Source organism: Falco naumanni, chromosome 7 (genome assembly GCF_017639655.2).
Source record: "Falco naumanni isolate bFalNau1 chromosome 7, bFalNau1.pat, whole genome shotgun sequence".
Lineage (NCBI taxonomy): Eukaryota > Metazoa > Chordata > Aves > Falconiformes > Falconidae > Falco > Falco naumanni.
This window is the reverse complement of record NC_054060.1, coordinates 61385714-61399934: the sequence shown is the minus strand read 5'-3', so window position 1 is coordinate 61399934 and position 14221 is coordinate 61385714. Positions and strand designations below refer to the sequence as shown.

At 44.4% G+C, this 14221-nt stretch overlaps 1 protein-coding gene across 2 annotated transcripts in view; it reads left to right on the top strand.

Annotated features, from left to right (window-relative positions):
- Window positions 1–5977, top strand: part of BAZ1A (bromodomain adjacent to zinc finger domain 1A) — a 65123-nt gene extending 59146 nt beyond the window's left edge. Inside the window, exons 24-27 of one of the 2 annotated variants that reach the window (XM_040599970.1) lie at window positions 485–957; window positions 2075–2220; window positions 4349–4436; window positions 4983–5977. In XM_040599970.1, coding sequence (XP_040455904.1) covers window positions 485–957; window positions 2075–2220; window positions 4349–4436; window positions 4983–5173 — 898 coding nt within the window. In that variant the 3' untranslated portion in view covers window positions 5174–5977. The remainder of the gene's footprint in view (window positions 1–484; window positions 958–2074; window positions 2221–4348; window positions 4437–4982) is intronic. The other variant, XM_040599971.1, reaches the window with a different exon arrangement.
- The last annotated feature ends 8244 nt before the right edge of the window (window positions 5978–14221 follow it).

Here is a 14221-nt window from a genome sequence, read left to right as displayed (position 1 = left end):
AAGATTATGTGCAGCTCTGACCATTGGGGCTCAGTAGTTAGAGAGAACTCACGTCTCCTTGAGAAGTAAATTTATCTCTGGGATCTTCCTGCTCTCCTATAATGGAAGGACAGTCTTGAGCATTAGTTATAAACAACGACTAGAGCATAACTTTTATAATTAATGTTTTAGAACTGCAGTTTACTTATGTAGCTTATAATACTGTTAAAAAATCCAGTTAATGCATTTGTATTGCACAAGCTGCAAGGGGGAATCAGAATTCTGAGCATTTCTTATAACGTATTTGCTCCACATAATATTTGATTAAGAGACTTCAGAGCAATCTTTAAGATAACGGTAATTGGATGGCGGCATCAGCTTGAAAGCCAGCTGCTTACCAGCCCAACCCAACGGTTGCGTTTTTAAATGCTGAATTAGAAAACTGAGGGGAAAAGATACGAGTGGAATTTTGGGATAAATAAACATAATTGTTCACTTTTTATAGCCCATCAAAGCAAGGAAGACCCCAGGTCAAGTTTCCATTAAAAATGAGAGCAGCCAAACTCAACAATCCATTCTCAAGCCAGAACAGCCAGCGTCAGGCAAGATACGCTTCTCGGAGTCAGCAAAACGCGTCTAAGCAAACTGAATCTTCATCTAAAGTTACCAGAAGGGGTTTAAGAAAGGTAAAATCAGCCCCTCCATCAGTGACAAAGCCTTCTTTAAGACTTAACAGCCGGACCACTCGTCAGAGCCAAAGTTCATTACAAGCAGATGTATTTGTGGAATTGCTCAGTCCTCGAAGACGACGAAGAGGAAGAAAGAGTGTTGATAACACACTGGAAAACAGCCCTTCCAATTCGCTTGGATTTAGAATTGTTGATACCACAGACTCGGGTGAACGGCTTAGGAAGTACCCTAAGCTCGCTCTTCCTGTTACTGAGCCCAAGAGAAGAGGCAGGAAACGACAATCCACAGGTCAGAGAAATACATGTGCTTGTCCAGGATGAAAACCGTGTTCTGTTTCTTGCTAAAGTATTTGTGTGGTAGAGCAGGGAGACTAGAAGTGAATGGTTGAAGGCATTTTTACCGCTTCCAGCAAGACAGTTCCCTTCTTTTGCGGTGATAAAGTGAACCTTAAATATAAAAATAAAAAAATTGTCATCTAAAGAACAAATACTGAATTTGCTGAGGAGATTTAGCCTATCCATATTTGAAGTTTCATATTCACACAAAATATGGAGCAATTGCTAGTAAGTGGATAGAGAATGTGAAAGTGATAATTATGCCTTAACCCATACAAATGCAGATGTTTACTTAGAGCTTTTATGGGTTTGTTTTACTGAAGAGTTAAACAGTGAGGAACACAGAAGTAGTCAAGGTAGTGAAATTCGGAATATACACGTACAACAAGAAATTACTACCAGAAGAAAAACGTCATTTATCTGGTACAGGGCTAACCGTGTCCTTGCCAGTTAAGTTAATACCAAGTATGTGATGGTAGGGAAATACTTGGAAAGCTACAATAACCTTTGAAAAACATAAAGGACCCAGTGTGAGACTGAAGAATGTAAAAGAGCTTGCACTCCAGCGTGGCAGCCTTGCATTCTGCACCATTTCTGTCCTTCACCGTTGGGAGTTTCTGGGCTTATCCTCTAACCACCCTGCTGACTACTCTTGAAAGCAGATAAAACCACTGTGAATAGAGGTTTTGTGGAAGTAAAAGTTATGAGCAGGCAGCTTATTCTGTTTTTCTCTAATAGAGCTTTTCTTTTAAGTGTTTAACAAATCGTTTAAAAATTGAAATCGGTGAAAAAATCCTTTCCAAAATTAATGCAATGAAGGAGAATGGAGGAGGAACTCAGCTAAGTCCTGGTACTTAGTATTTTGTGTGGCAAGAGAGACATTTAGTGGTTAATAACAAGGCTGTAGAATAGTCAATACCCGAAGCCAAAGTACATGAGTTGTGCCCTGAAACTGCAATTTTAGTATACAAGAATAATGGTGTTTTGTTTTTTTTAATTTTTTTTAATTTTACTTGTCAGGTTTTTATTTTTATCTGGTGGGGTGTTGGGTTTTGGTTTTTTTCTTCCAGAATCATCTCCTCAAACCTCATTGAACAGGAGAAGTTCAGGACGTCAAGGGGGAGTCCATGAACTCTCAGCTTTCGAACAACTCGTAGTGGAACTGGTGCGACATGATGACAGCTGGCCTTTCATGAAACTGGTTTCCAAAATCCAGGTAACTGATGAACTGTAGAGGGAATGATAATTGTTGAGAATCCTGTTTGCTGCCAGTAAAAATTGGGATTTTATAGCCTTGCCCAGACAGGGCAATACAGCCAAGCAGTGGGATTTGGGAGAACTCTTGCATTTCAGCTCAGTATTTGGTGCCAGAAATAACTTTTACAATTGACGTGTTATTAGGAAAAATGTTTCCCATCAGACATTTAAAAATGTGAAATGCTTTGATCTGGGGACACACATACACACATGCAAATAGAGCACAACTGCTAAAGGTAAGCTTGTGGTTATTACTTAATTCGTTGAATTAATCTTCAATTTATGCAAAGGTATTTTGAGAACAGACCTGCAATAAAACAACAAGGCAGGAACAACTTGCCTCTGTTAATTATAATGCAGCAAAAAAATGGTTTCTTAGCTTAGCTTTTTCGCTCTTGTTTAGATTTTTAAGTACTTGACGGTAAAGTACATACCCAAAGTGTGTGCTGCTTTAGAGGTTTGTATTACAGTAAAAGCTCCCAAAGCACACCTGCTTTTCTGCAGGCTGCACTGGCTTGTCAGTTGTAAGGCTCTGTTGGAACTGTCCTGCTCTAACAAGGTGCCTGTCCTCTCCAAGCCCTCGGGAGCAACCCTGCACAGATGTTCTTGCAGGATCCAGAGCTCGGTGTTTAAATGTTCTGTTAAAATTAACAGTGATAGCTGTTAAGTGAAGACTTGAAACTGTGAATCCAGTCAAAGGTAGCTGGAAGGATTAATGTATTGGGACAGTAAGAATGATGTACAAAAGTGAACGAAAGATGTAAGCACAGAGGAAGAGAGGAATTTTAAATGGAAAAATAGACTAGTGTCTGCCTACTAGAGTAGAGGACTTATACTGGAAAGCGCAGGAATCTGGTGAATGCAAGGAAGGATCGAGAATTCAACTTAATTTTGCTTCTGGAAAGAACCTGCTAGAATTCAGTGCATTCCAGTTTGTCTGAATCGATCACTGAGGGATTGTCTCTATAGTTTGGAAAGAAAAATCCATACCTGAATGACCTAAATTTTCTTCACCATGATAGAAATTTTGATTTAAACTTTTTGCTGCCTTTAAGACAATGTAAAGAATTCGCTCAATGACCAGTGCCTAGCAGGCCAGAAAGAGAAAACTACCTTCCTTTTTAGTACGTAAATAAACAGCACTCCTAAATGGGAAGGAATGAAAAAACTTGTCAATCGAATTCTATTTCTCTACTAATTCTTTCTCTGGGTTTATTTGCAGGTTGCAATTGATACAGTAAAGTTACAGGCCATAACCAAGAACTTGGTTTTAAAACATAAATAATGTTGCATGTGGGTATCTTTTAGTGTTAAAAGAAAAAAAAGAAAAAAAAAGTAGTCGCATTTGGATCAGATATCTTCTTCTTTCACCTCCCTGCCCAGCTTTGTGAATGACACAGTCACCCTGAGTTGGTCCTTACCTGGAATTCAGAATGTGTGATTCAGATGATCAGCGCTTTTAAGGGTTAGGCAGTCCTTTTCCTCCCCTCGCCTGAATCACATAAACACCGGTTTGAGGGGCTGTTCGTCTCTGCTGCTTGCGTACTGTGTCCTGCTTGCTGCAGAAAGGTTTGCTACCTTCTCTTCAGCACAACTAAATGGAACCTCAGGATTTCGTTTCTCTTGCAAGATGGAGAATAGTAGTGAAATAAAAATAGTGATTACTCATGATTAACAAGCTTTTAATATTGTAATATGTTGCAGGAAAACGAAAGGTTTTACAATCTGGGAAATAATTTTTGTGCTTGACAGATGGGAACAGCTGGAACGCTGTAATGCTAATCGCTCATGCAATTTTCTTACAGTTGTTCACAGGGTATTTAGGATTAGATTTATTCATTGAGTTGCTGACTAATGTTTGTTGTGGTCTGCTGCTTTAATTATATAAAAAATGGAAAAGCAGTACCTGAAAACTAATACTCAGTTCAGGAACTGGAGAAGGTTGCTTGAGATGAGACTCCTCTGTTTATTTTAAAACAAAGCCAAAATGCTTTCTGCTAATACACGATTTGCTTAATTTTTTTACACAGGTAGAATTTTAAGCTTCCATTTGTTTGTCTATGAATCCTCTTTTTTTTTTTTTAAAGGTACCAGACTACTATGATATCATCAAAAAACCTATTGCCTTAAATATAATCCGTGAAAAAGTGAATAAATGTGAATATAAGTTAGCATGTAAGTATTACTTATTGAAAGAGGTAATGAACTCTGTTCTCTCTCTTTAAAACAAATTCTTGTCCTAAAGCAGAGCTGTGCCAGAAGATTAGAAAGTTGAAATTGTTTGGTTTGGGTTTTGTGGTGTTGGTTGTTGTGTTTTGTTTTTAAAGAGAATTTACTGATATTTTTGTAGTAAGATTTGTTGAACATGGCTCTTCTATTACCAAAATACATCCTGTACAGATAGATAAGACATAAGCAGCTGAGAAACTGCTGGTAATTTCTCAAGCCTTTGATGTCAGTGAGTGACACCGGTGAAACGTTTAGAAAAGCACTGTTGTTACTGCTTGATTTGTATTTCCTTTATTAATAATCAGAAATTTAAGAATGTTTACATGGCACTTCATTACTATGATGATAGAAACCTGACACATATGTAAAGACACTTCTGTGTTGCAACGCTGTGTAGGATCACTGTGCTCATTCAGTGGTGTCATACTGTTTAGCATACTGCTCTCTGCCTTGAGACATGCTGAACCAATTTATTTACTTCTTATTTCCTAGCGGAATTCATTGAAGATGTTGAGCTGATGTTTTCGAACTGCTTCGAATACAACCCTCGCAACACCAGCGAAGCAAAAGCTGGAACTAGACTTCAAGCTTTCTTCCACATTCAGGCTCAAAAGCTTGGACTTCCAATCACATCTGGTAATGTGGACCATGCCGCTCCCGTGGCAAAGAAGTCACGAATCTAACCTCTGCCTTCCAAAGGATTTTTGAGGGAATTTATGTTCATTAAAATGAAATGTTAAATCACGCAGTTGTCATACCTGTATAAAGCAATAACAACTGTTTAACCACCTTGAAGTGTGGCCTGCACTATATTCTCAATGTAATATTAAGCACTCAGGAGAACGTAGGAAAGATTACCTTTGCTACAGTTTTATTCAGTGTCTAATAATTTTGATAGATGTACTGGATACAGTACTGGTTTACAGAGGTTTTGTACATTTTTAATACATTCATGTGTCCAAATATCTTCCAGAAGTACATTGTTTTTTCCTGCACAAAATGACCTTGTTTCATCCTCTAGATTTTGTAGGAGCTGTGGTATTGAGGGCTTTATCAACTCAGATAAAATCTTCTGCTGTAGCACAGTTGGAGAAACTGTGTGTATGTTTAAAACTTGTTTGAGCATATCTTCTCAACACTACACATGAATGAGTACAACTGCATATCTTTAAGTACTGTACCAGTGCTGGCTGGAGGTATTCAGTCTGAGTTTATTAAGTAGATATTTATTTAGCATTCAAAGTAATTTGTGAATTTGTTTTGTATTTATAAAATTTGTACTTGGGGATTAAAAACAAAAAGAGTCCCATAACTTTTTTAATTTTTTTCCGGGTTTTTATTCCCCTCTAACTTGATGATCAATCAATAAATACCTTCCCATGTCCCTGGCAGTTCTTCTAGCAATGAGTAAATTTACAGGACTGTACTATAAGTTTCTACGTACAACTTTGGAAGTGTACAAATAAAATGACACATTTTTCAAAGTATTTTGAGCTTCTGGCACTTCCTTTTGAGTTATACTGCCGCACTGTCATCCCCAGTAACTTACTGGGACATGTTGCTGGAGAGAACACGGCAGAACTGGGTTTTGATGCGAGTACCCCAACCAGTGTTTTCAGCAGTGGCAGCCACTGTGATACTTGGTCTCTGGGTGATGCAAATGTTACTGGTGTGTAAGGAGTAACGTCAGTAGTATGTGTATAAGTTGTATGGTTCTCTAATTAGGATCTTTATTCTAACAGCGTAAAACCTCATAGCTGTTCAGCTGAGCAGCAGCTTCTTTCAGCTGTCCTTACTGTTCCTGGTGGTACAGCCCTTGACTTGGTTCGAGTCAATAGCTTTACAACCCTTTTAAAACCAGTTGTGCCCACCTGGAGGTACGCCATACTCTGAGGAAACAGCATGGAGCAGAAGTTGAGGTGGGAGTGAAGAGGGTAGGAAAAACTGAAACACGAGGCTTGCTGCTGCAGCAGCTCCTCTCCCGGTGTTTGTGCTGGCTGATCTTGTAGCACAAAGTCCTGTGCGTGCTGCAGACCTGAACAACTCCTTGCTCTGTAGTGGTGGGGTTTCTCTGCTGCTGTGGTGCTCACCTTGCCTTAGAGGTGGCAGGAAGGGGCATTCCCTTGAGCCTGGGGAACGGCTGGTGGTAGATGGGGGGCTGATCCGTTTGAAGTGTTGGATTTGGGGCTTTTTTTCTTTAAAAAAAACCAACAGCAACAGCCTGAGAGTAAGAGCAGTGGTGGAAATTGTTCAGAAATGTCTTAGTACTTCAGAGTTCCTATGTGAGCTTTTCCTTGTTCAGAGTTGACGTCTCTCTCCTGCCCAGATCAGACTCATTTCTTATTCCCACCACAATGAATGCTAAATTCCGTAAGGAATGCGAGCAGCAGCAGAGTTACTTGCAGGGTGAAGTTTGTGCTTGATATCCCTGCATCTGTCTGGTCCCAGGAGGATGTGAACATCCTGACTAGCAGGTTGCACGAACAGTTGTGCAAGTTCTCATTCACACGAATAGTCCCCATTGACTTAAATGTGAATATTTCCTTTTTGTTGGATTTTTTTTGGGGGGGGGGGCGGGGGGGCGGGGGGTACAGTGAGCTGAACAAGTCCATCTGTGGCCAATGCAATCTACATTGCTACTGTCCCCAACCTACTGCCAGCTGCTCATTCCTGTGGCTCTTTCTCCAAGGTTATTTCCTTCAGTACCTTCCCCGCAGCAGCACAGCCTTGGGAGTGTGGGTAGAGCGGGTGGGAACGGTTTAACCCAAATCCCTGCTGGTGACGGTGCTGTTTGTGTGCTCGTGCTGTGAGCTAGGTTATTGGTTTCACCAAGTTTGCAAGCCTAAGGCCGGCCTTCAATACGTGGCAGGTGAAATACTGAAGAGTGCCCACTGCTTTGAGCAGGTTTGTGCTTAATTGTGCTTAAAATACCCACACGTGCTGCTTGTGCGGTGCAGGTCTGACCGGCGCCGGCCTTGGCGGCGCTCGGAGGGCACGGAGCAGGGGCTGCAGCCTGGCGGCAGGCTCCCCAGTCGGTGCTTTCATTGCAGCTTTTCCAAACTTGAGCTATGCTTTTTCCGAGTCGTGTCAAGATGTTTTTTCATGGCTGTTCGTTTCCCCTACGCGTATCCCTTTGGGAAAAGGGCAATCGCTTCATACCTCCCTCCTCGTCCTAGGGGCTGAGCTACACTCACGCTCCTTGTCCGCCTTTCCACGCCGTGCCTTGCCGTGACCGGCCATCCCACGTGCTGTTACCACGCAGGGACGGGCAGTATCTGCTGGGGGCTCCAAGCCGAAGTTCCCCAAAGGTGCAGAAGTGGATAAGGGCAACGGCTCCCTCTCGGATTCAGCAGCCCTGGCTAATCAGCCCGTACCAGCCGCTTCGGGCAAACGGGCGGTAGGCTTCCCCGAGCTCAGAGGCCGGCGTCTGTCCTCCAAGCAGCAAAGTCCTTCCCGTTTTGGTAGCTCCAATATGTCTTAGCCCTGGCAGGTATCCTGAGACTGCTGTTTTTCCTGTTGTGCCAATTCTGCCCCTTTTGTTCATGCCAGGGCTGGGAATTACTGAGGAAGCCCCCGCGGCAGTTGCTGCTGATGCCTGTTGTACGTAACGCTCTCGTAATTGTGAGGCCGGTTTCTTCGGAGGACGTTGGCTCCACCTCAAAGAGTCTCTTCCAGGAAATCTCGGTGTTTCCTCAAAGACAACTCGCTCACCTCCTGGCCACCACAGGCTGCCACAGATGCAGAATGGAAATCCCTGTGGTGGCTGCTGTTAGTGGAAGCTGCTCTCCCTGCCCGAGCAGGACGAGGCCAGAAGGAGAAGGCCTCTCCAAATGCTGGGTGTAGCCTTGTGTGGTGGTTGCAGTCGAGCCAGTACTTGGGTGTCAGCTAGCGGCACCAATGTAGGAAAGCTGTTGTGCCGGGTCCCTCCAGCTGTGTTAGGAGGCAGGTGACCACCTTGACTGCCATATCTGGTGTCAGGCTCACCTGCTGGGAGTTGTAACTTCTGGAAACCTTGAATGATGCTGGAAAGCTCGAGTTGCTTTGGGCTGGCATGTGACATGTTGATCCAGCACCCTTCTTTGTGAAGGGTTTGGGCCAGGGCCACCACCCTGCAACCAGTGTTGGATGGCTCTTCTGCGGAGGGTGAGGTTTTAGGTATTGTAGGAGAAATCACATAAATGTTAGTATTAACAGTAAAGGCAGATGACCTTAGCATAATCTTAGCAAATATGGGGATTCGAAACCAGCAAGAAGCAGCTGAAAACCAGCTTGAACGTCCACGTACAATTATAGGGAGGCAGAGACTGGTGGACCCTGAGCAGCCCAACTTGCTGCAGTCACCAGCTGCCCCACAAACAGCCACCCCTGAACTATCGTGGGCCAAAACGGGGGTTCTGCTGTGGGCACGCGCAGGGAGCAGATCCCTGGGGACACCAGAGTCCTGCCCAACATCATGTTGCTGCTGGACTGGTAATCTAGTACTTTAGGATTGAGGAGATTACGTGTGTGGTTTATGATTTTTGAATCAGTGATGTAACCACTGAATTAACCCTTACCCTGCAACGACCTTGAACATCTAAGTTTTATCTGTTTGTATTGAAATAAATAACACCAAACGCTGGTCACGTTGTCTGGTGTTGATCACTTTCATAACTGATTAAAACTATTCCAGGCAACACTTCCCTGAGGCTACCAAGGGCTATTTCTACCCTACGAGTCTTCTCACTCCAAAAATATTGCCAGTGCCCAGCTGACCGCAGGTCGTTTTCTGTACGGTGCTTGGCTCGCCTGCCGTCCCGCGGGAGATCCCCCCCGCACCGAACTGGCGCCGTGCCCCCCACAGCGGGGCTTGCTGGGCTGGTTCTGCAGAGGTGCTCACTGTACCCTACCCGGCGGCTCTGAGGGGAAATGCTGAGATTTCTCAGCCTACTGCCATCAGACCAAGTGATGCCTTCTGCCTCCCACCCTTCATCAGCAACCTTAATCCGTGCTTCCTTAAGCAGCTCTCTGTTAAAACTTTGCCTTTAAGCACTTGATTGTGTGTATGTCCAGTGTCAACGCCTGTATAACGACCCCTCCTGGAGAATCTCCAGTTACACTGGATAAGTAAGGTTCCCATTTTGGGGTGCTCAGGTTTGAACATTAATTAACAGGGATTAAGTCCAATGCAAAAGGTAAACGACAGGTAGTAAAGCCATCACCTTGCTCCCCATCTGTTTCCAAATCAGGATGCTGAAGTGGCACCACCCCTGACACGTGCCTGTGTTTGTGTACGTATGTGTGTGTACTTGCGCAAAGGTTTGGATCTTCACCTGCTGTAAGCCACTGACTATTAAAATACTGGTTATCATTCACGAATGTTTTACTTCTGTGTCTTTACAAGGTTCATCTCCAGTACCTGGGAATGTGCTGGTAAGACTCGTTTACTCAGACCAGGAGTGGTGCTGGCAGTGAAGCCCAGCCTCCTCCTGCCTCCCCCGCACCCGCCAGCCTGAGCTTCACTCGCAACATGCAGCTGGGTCTGTCGTTCAACTTGGTTTTATTTTTTAAGCAATCAGACAAATCTGGTCTGCTGTTGAGAAGCACTCCGCCCCTGGCCACGCACCCGCAGCTGCACTCTGGCAGACGGATACTTTTCCAAACCAATGCTTTTTAGTATTTGGAGTGCATTAAATGCTAAGCATCAATATGAACTACACCTGAAATGTCTTCAGTGGCAGAAGGGCACAAGCTGCGTATGTCTTCCAAAAAGTGCACTGAGGCCAACTTTGGGTTTGTTTCTCTACCATAATATATCCATTTCCTGGGTTGGTAGCGCTGCTTTTCTGGAAAATCGCTGAAGTTAATTTTAAATATATATTTTTTTAGGTGCAACTCCATGATTGAAATTTTTTAAGTACGAAAGAAGGAAAAAAAAAAGATGTTTTCTGGGCCTCCAAACAGAGGCGTGTATCAGCTGTTGCTTCGCGAGGGGCTGCGGGGTGTGAGGTGCTGGACCCCGCTGAGCTCCTTCGCCCATGGCCGCAGCGGGAGAAGGCAGCCGCCATCTGCGCGCTGCTCCCCACCGCACGCGGCACATCCAGCTGTTCAGGTCACTCGCTTTTGATGATAGAAATGTTTGATAGGGCCAAGTTTCCTACAAGGATGTTCCATGCCAGCATGCTCTCCGGAGCGCTGGCTGCTGCCCACAGGAGATCAGCTTTCACTTATTCTTCTCGGCAGTCCTTCGCCTTGCCTTTCCTCGGTGTGTGTCGAAGAACCACAAAAGAAAGGGGCTTTATTCAAGCAGCGGAGTGGCGCTGCGCTGGCATCGTGTCACAGCACGGAGTTGTTCTGGCACCGTCTACAGTTTAAACCTGATTTAACTGTGCCATGGGGAGGGATCCCCCTTGTCACGAAGCTGTCCCGTAGAGGATGTTCCTGCTCTGCTAGGAAAACACACCATCCAGCTTGAGTTTTGTCCATTTGCTATTCTTAGCGTACCAATTTATTCAGGCTTTATATAGGTATTTCTTAGATTAACAGTCCTATAAGAACAGACATAATAATCCATGTGCTTTCCAATTTTTCTCCTCTGAGAGCCTCCCGGATGAAATTAGTTTGGTGGAGAGGGAAGGACTTGAAAAGATGGGCTGTGCTGTGGCTTGGCTGCTGGGAATCACCTGTTGGAAATGGCAAAGTGTGAGCCAGGATGCTGGAACAGTCGGGTTTGGGATGGCAGTTCTGGGATGTTTGATTCTGGGCAGCGTGGGGATTTGCCTGTGGGATCAGGGCTTCATAGCTGCCTTTCGCGAGCATTCCAGTGCAGATCCCACCATCGGTCACATGCTGGGCTCTGCAGTGCTCGCACCACTCGAGAGCACTGCTGTCACCAGAGGACACTTTCGCACTGACCGACGGGTCCCGCGATCCAGCAGTGGTTATAAATATTCCTGTGCCCCAGTCATCCTAAAGCCCATCCTCAATCACCAGAAAGTGATCTCAACTCATGTATTTAGCATGTTAGGCTTAGCTAATGTTTTATTTTTAGGTTGCTATCTGAAAAAGAAAAACTTGGTGGTTTTAAAAGGCAAGATCAACTTTTTGAGCAACATACTTTGTGCGGTGGCTTTGCAGTGCTTGGGGAGGTTTAGTCTGTGCTGCTCTGGTTTCCATAGCTGTCCATCCTGCTTCTAAAAGGTTTCTTGGAACCGGTACTTCGGTTCAACCTTCATCAGACAGCATTTCCTTCCATTCAGATGCAATGCTGCTACCTGCGTCCTAGGTCTGCCCAGAGCAATTTTAATAGTATTAAAACTTTAGAACCAACATTTCCTGTCCTGCGTTTTGTCTGGCCTTTGCAACTTCCAATCTAAATAGGCCACCGGAATTCATCTCCCTTTTGCGATGGCTTCCTCCATCTCCTGCAGAGGATTTGATCCTTTCCTGGGGATTATTTTTTGTATTGCAAAGATGTCTCCTTAAAGCAGACCTACAATGTCATAGAAGTGCTGATCATGATTAGAAACAGCCTGTTTTCCGAGGATCTTATTCCAACGTGATGACACAACCCCAGCAGGAGGGGAAGCACAGAGTGATGGAGGTTAGCAGCAGAACCAGGCCAAAGCTGCAAGACTTGGAATTAGAGCCCGAAATCTGTGTGAAATCTGTGTACAGAGCTGCTCTGCACTTGTCCAGCCACTGCAAAACACAGATTCCTTGTCCCACCAGGAACTCTGGCTGTCTCAGGGGGCCCACTTTTGGGAGGCTTTTCTGTAAAAAAGAGCATAACAAAGTTGAATCGTTATATTCCTTACACGCCAGACAGCCACAGCATCTTGAAGGACTGCATGCATCTATCCAGAAGGGATAAAGCTTTCTAAAATCACTGCCACCTTCTCCTGGAGGTGCACCAGTTTAAACTGTGTCATCTGCTGAGATGTCTGACCGCTTCCTAACTGTTGGCAGTCGTCCTTCTGTGAACCAGGCTGAAGCCATTTAAGAAATTACCCCTTCCAGCTGTCCCGCTCCTCTGCCGAGAGGAGTCACTGCTCTGGCCGAACAAGTTTTCAGAAACCTGAACAAGATGAAACCACTGATAGGGAAGTCGTAGATGTGGACTTTATTTTGGTGACGCTACCGTTGTCCTTACTTCTTCTTTGCATAAGTTTTGTTATATTTATGTACTAAATTTTACATACTGTGAGTGAGCAAAGAACCAACTGTTGAGCCACAGCACAGAGTAAGAAAACAGACCGTATTTTTATCTCCATTCTGATTTTAAAAAGAAATAAAATCCTGCTTCTGTGCTGTGGCAAAGCCTATTGAAATCCTAGCGTAGGAGGCAGCAGAATTTGACTTCCTAAGCTTGGAGGGAAAAACCTGAAGACTGCCAGCATAAGGACTATCACTCAATTTGTAAGACATGGGGGAAAGAGCAAAAATTGCTGAACGCTGCTGAGGCACGTGCATAGCAAAGGGACATTGCAGCAGTAAGAGACACATGGCTCGAGCGAGGCATACAGCAGCGCTGAACACCCGCTGTAGTAGCAGACAACCTTCTTCTGGTGGCAAAGGCAGGGAATTTTTGCCATAAACTTGAAGAGGATAGCAAGGGGTGAAATTGCTAATGAAGAAGCACCTCCTGGGACCATCGCGTTGATTGACATCCCCGCTAACCTTAGGCATCCCAGTTGTACAGCTCTGCTAGAAATTCCTGACAGAAACCAGCAAAACTACGAACAGCATCTCCTCTGTGTTACTCGTATGCGTGTCCTTGAAGAGTGCCAGGAAGAAGCATGACGCTGTTGGATTCGTCTGCAGCTGGGAGTGGATGCCGTGGGCTGCGGGAAAGCGCCTCAATAGGAGCTCCCAGGCGTGACTTCCCATGCGCCACCCTCCTCTGTGCAGCAGCAACTCTGCCGCAGACAGCGAGAATAATGTATTTCCAACTGAAAGCGGTGTGCTCCAGCTGGAAACAGGCTGGCAGCACCAGAAAACATTTCGGTTTTTCTTCCTGCTGGTTTCACAACTGGCATGCTTTTAGTGTGAGAGATTTTCACTTTTAGGGAACTCTGCCATTAACTCATTTTATATGAAAATATTGCATACACGGAACAAGAACACAAAGGGAATGGATTATCCAGAAGAGGTTTTTCCAGGTGACTGATACATCCAGCAAATTACACCATTGCATTTTGGCTGCTTGAAGAACATTTCTGCACTTTAATTTTATTAGAATAATTAAATAATAAAATCTGTATCTTGTTTAGTGTTACAGCCTACTCTTCCAAAGCACTCTGGCAGCTCTTTCCCCAATCCACTTACCCAGTTTATAGGTCAGCTATATATGCCTGGTTTTCTAAAGGTCACTTTGGCTCCCTTCTTGCCATTTTACTGCAATAAGCGCTATTCTGTGATGCACAGCAAGCACCGTGCTCCCAGAAAACGATGCTGCTATTTACACTTCCTCTCTTTAGATGGGATTTACCATATTGCATCCATGTCTGCTATATAGCCGAGGTTCTGCTTCACTGTATGTATAGATATATGCGTCCCTCTGGCACGTCGGTACTTGGGGGTAACAGCCAACATCAGACTCCTCGAACCTAGTGTTGTCAGAGGATGCTTTTTGAGAAGCAAGGCCTGATTTTGCTGTTTGCTTGAAACAGAGGTACCAAGAAAATAATTGTTCTGCCTGACCTACGTTTCCTTCCTTAGGAGGGGTGGTCTCCCTGCCCTGTGCCGGGGCT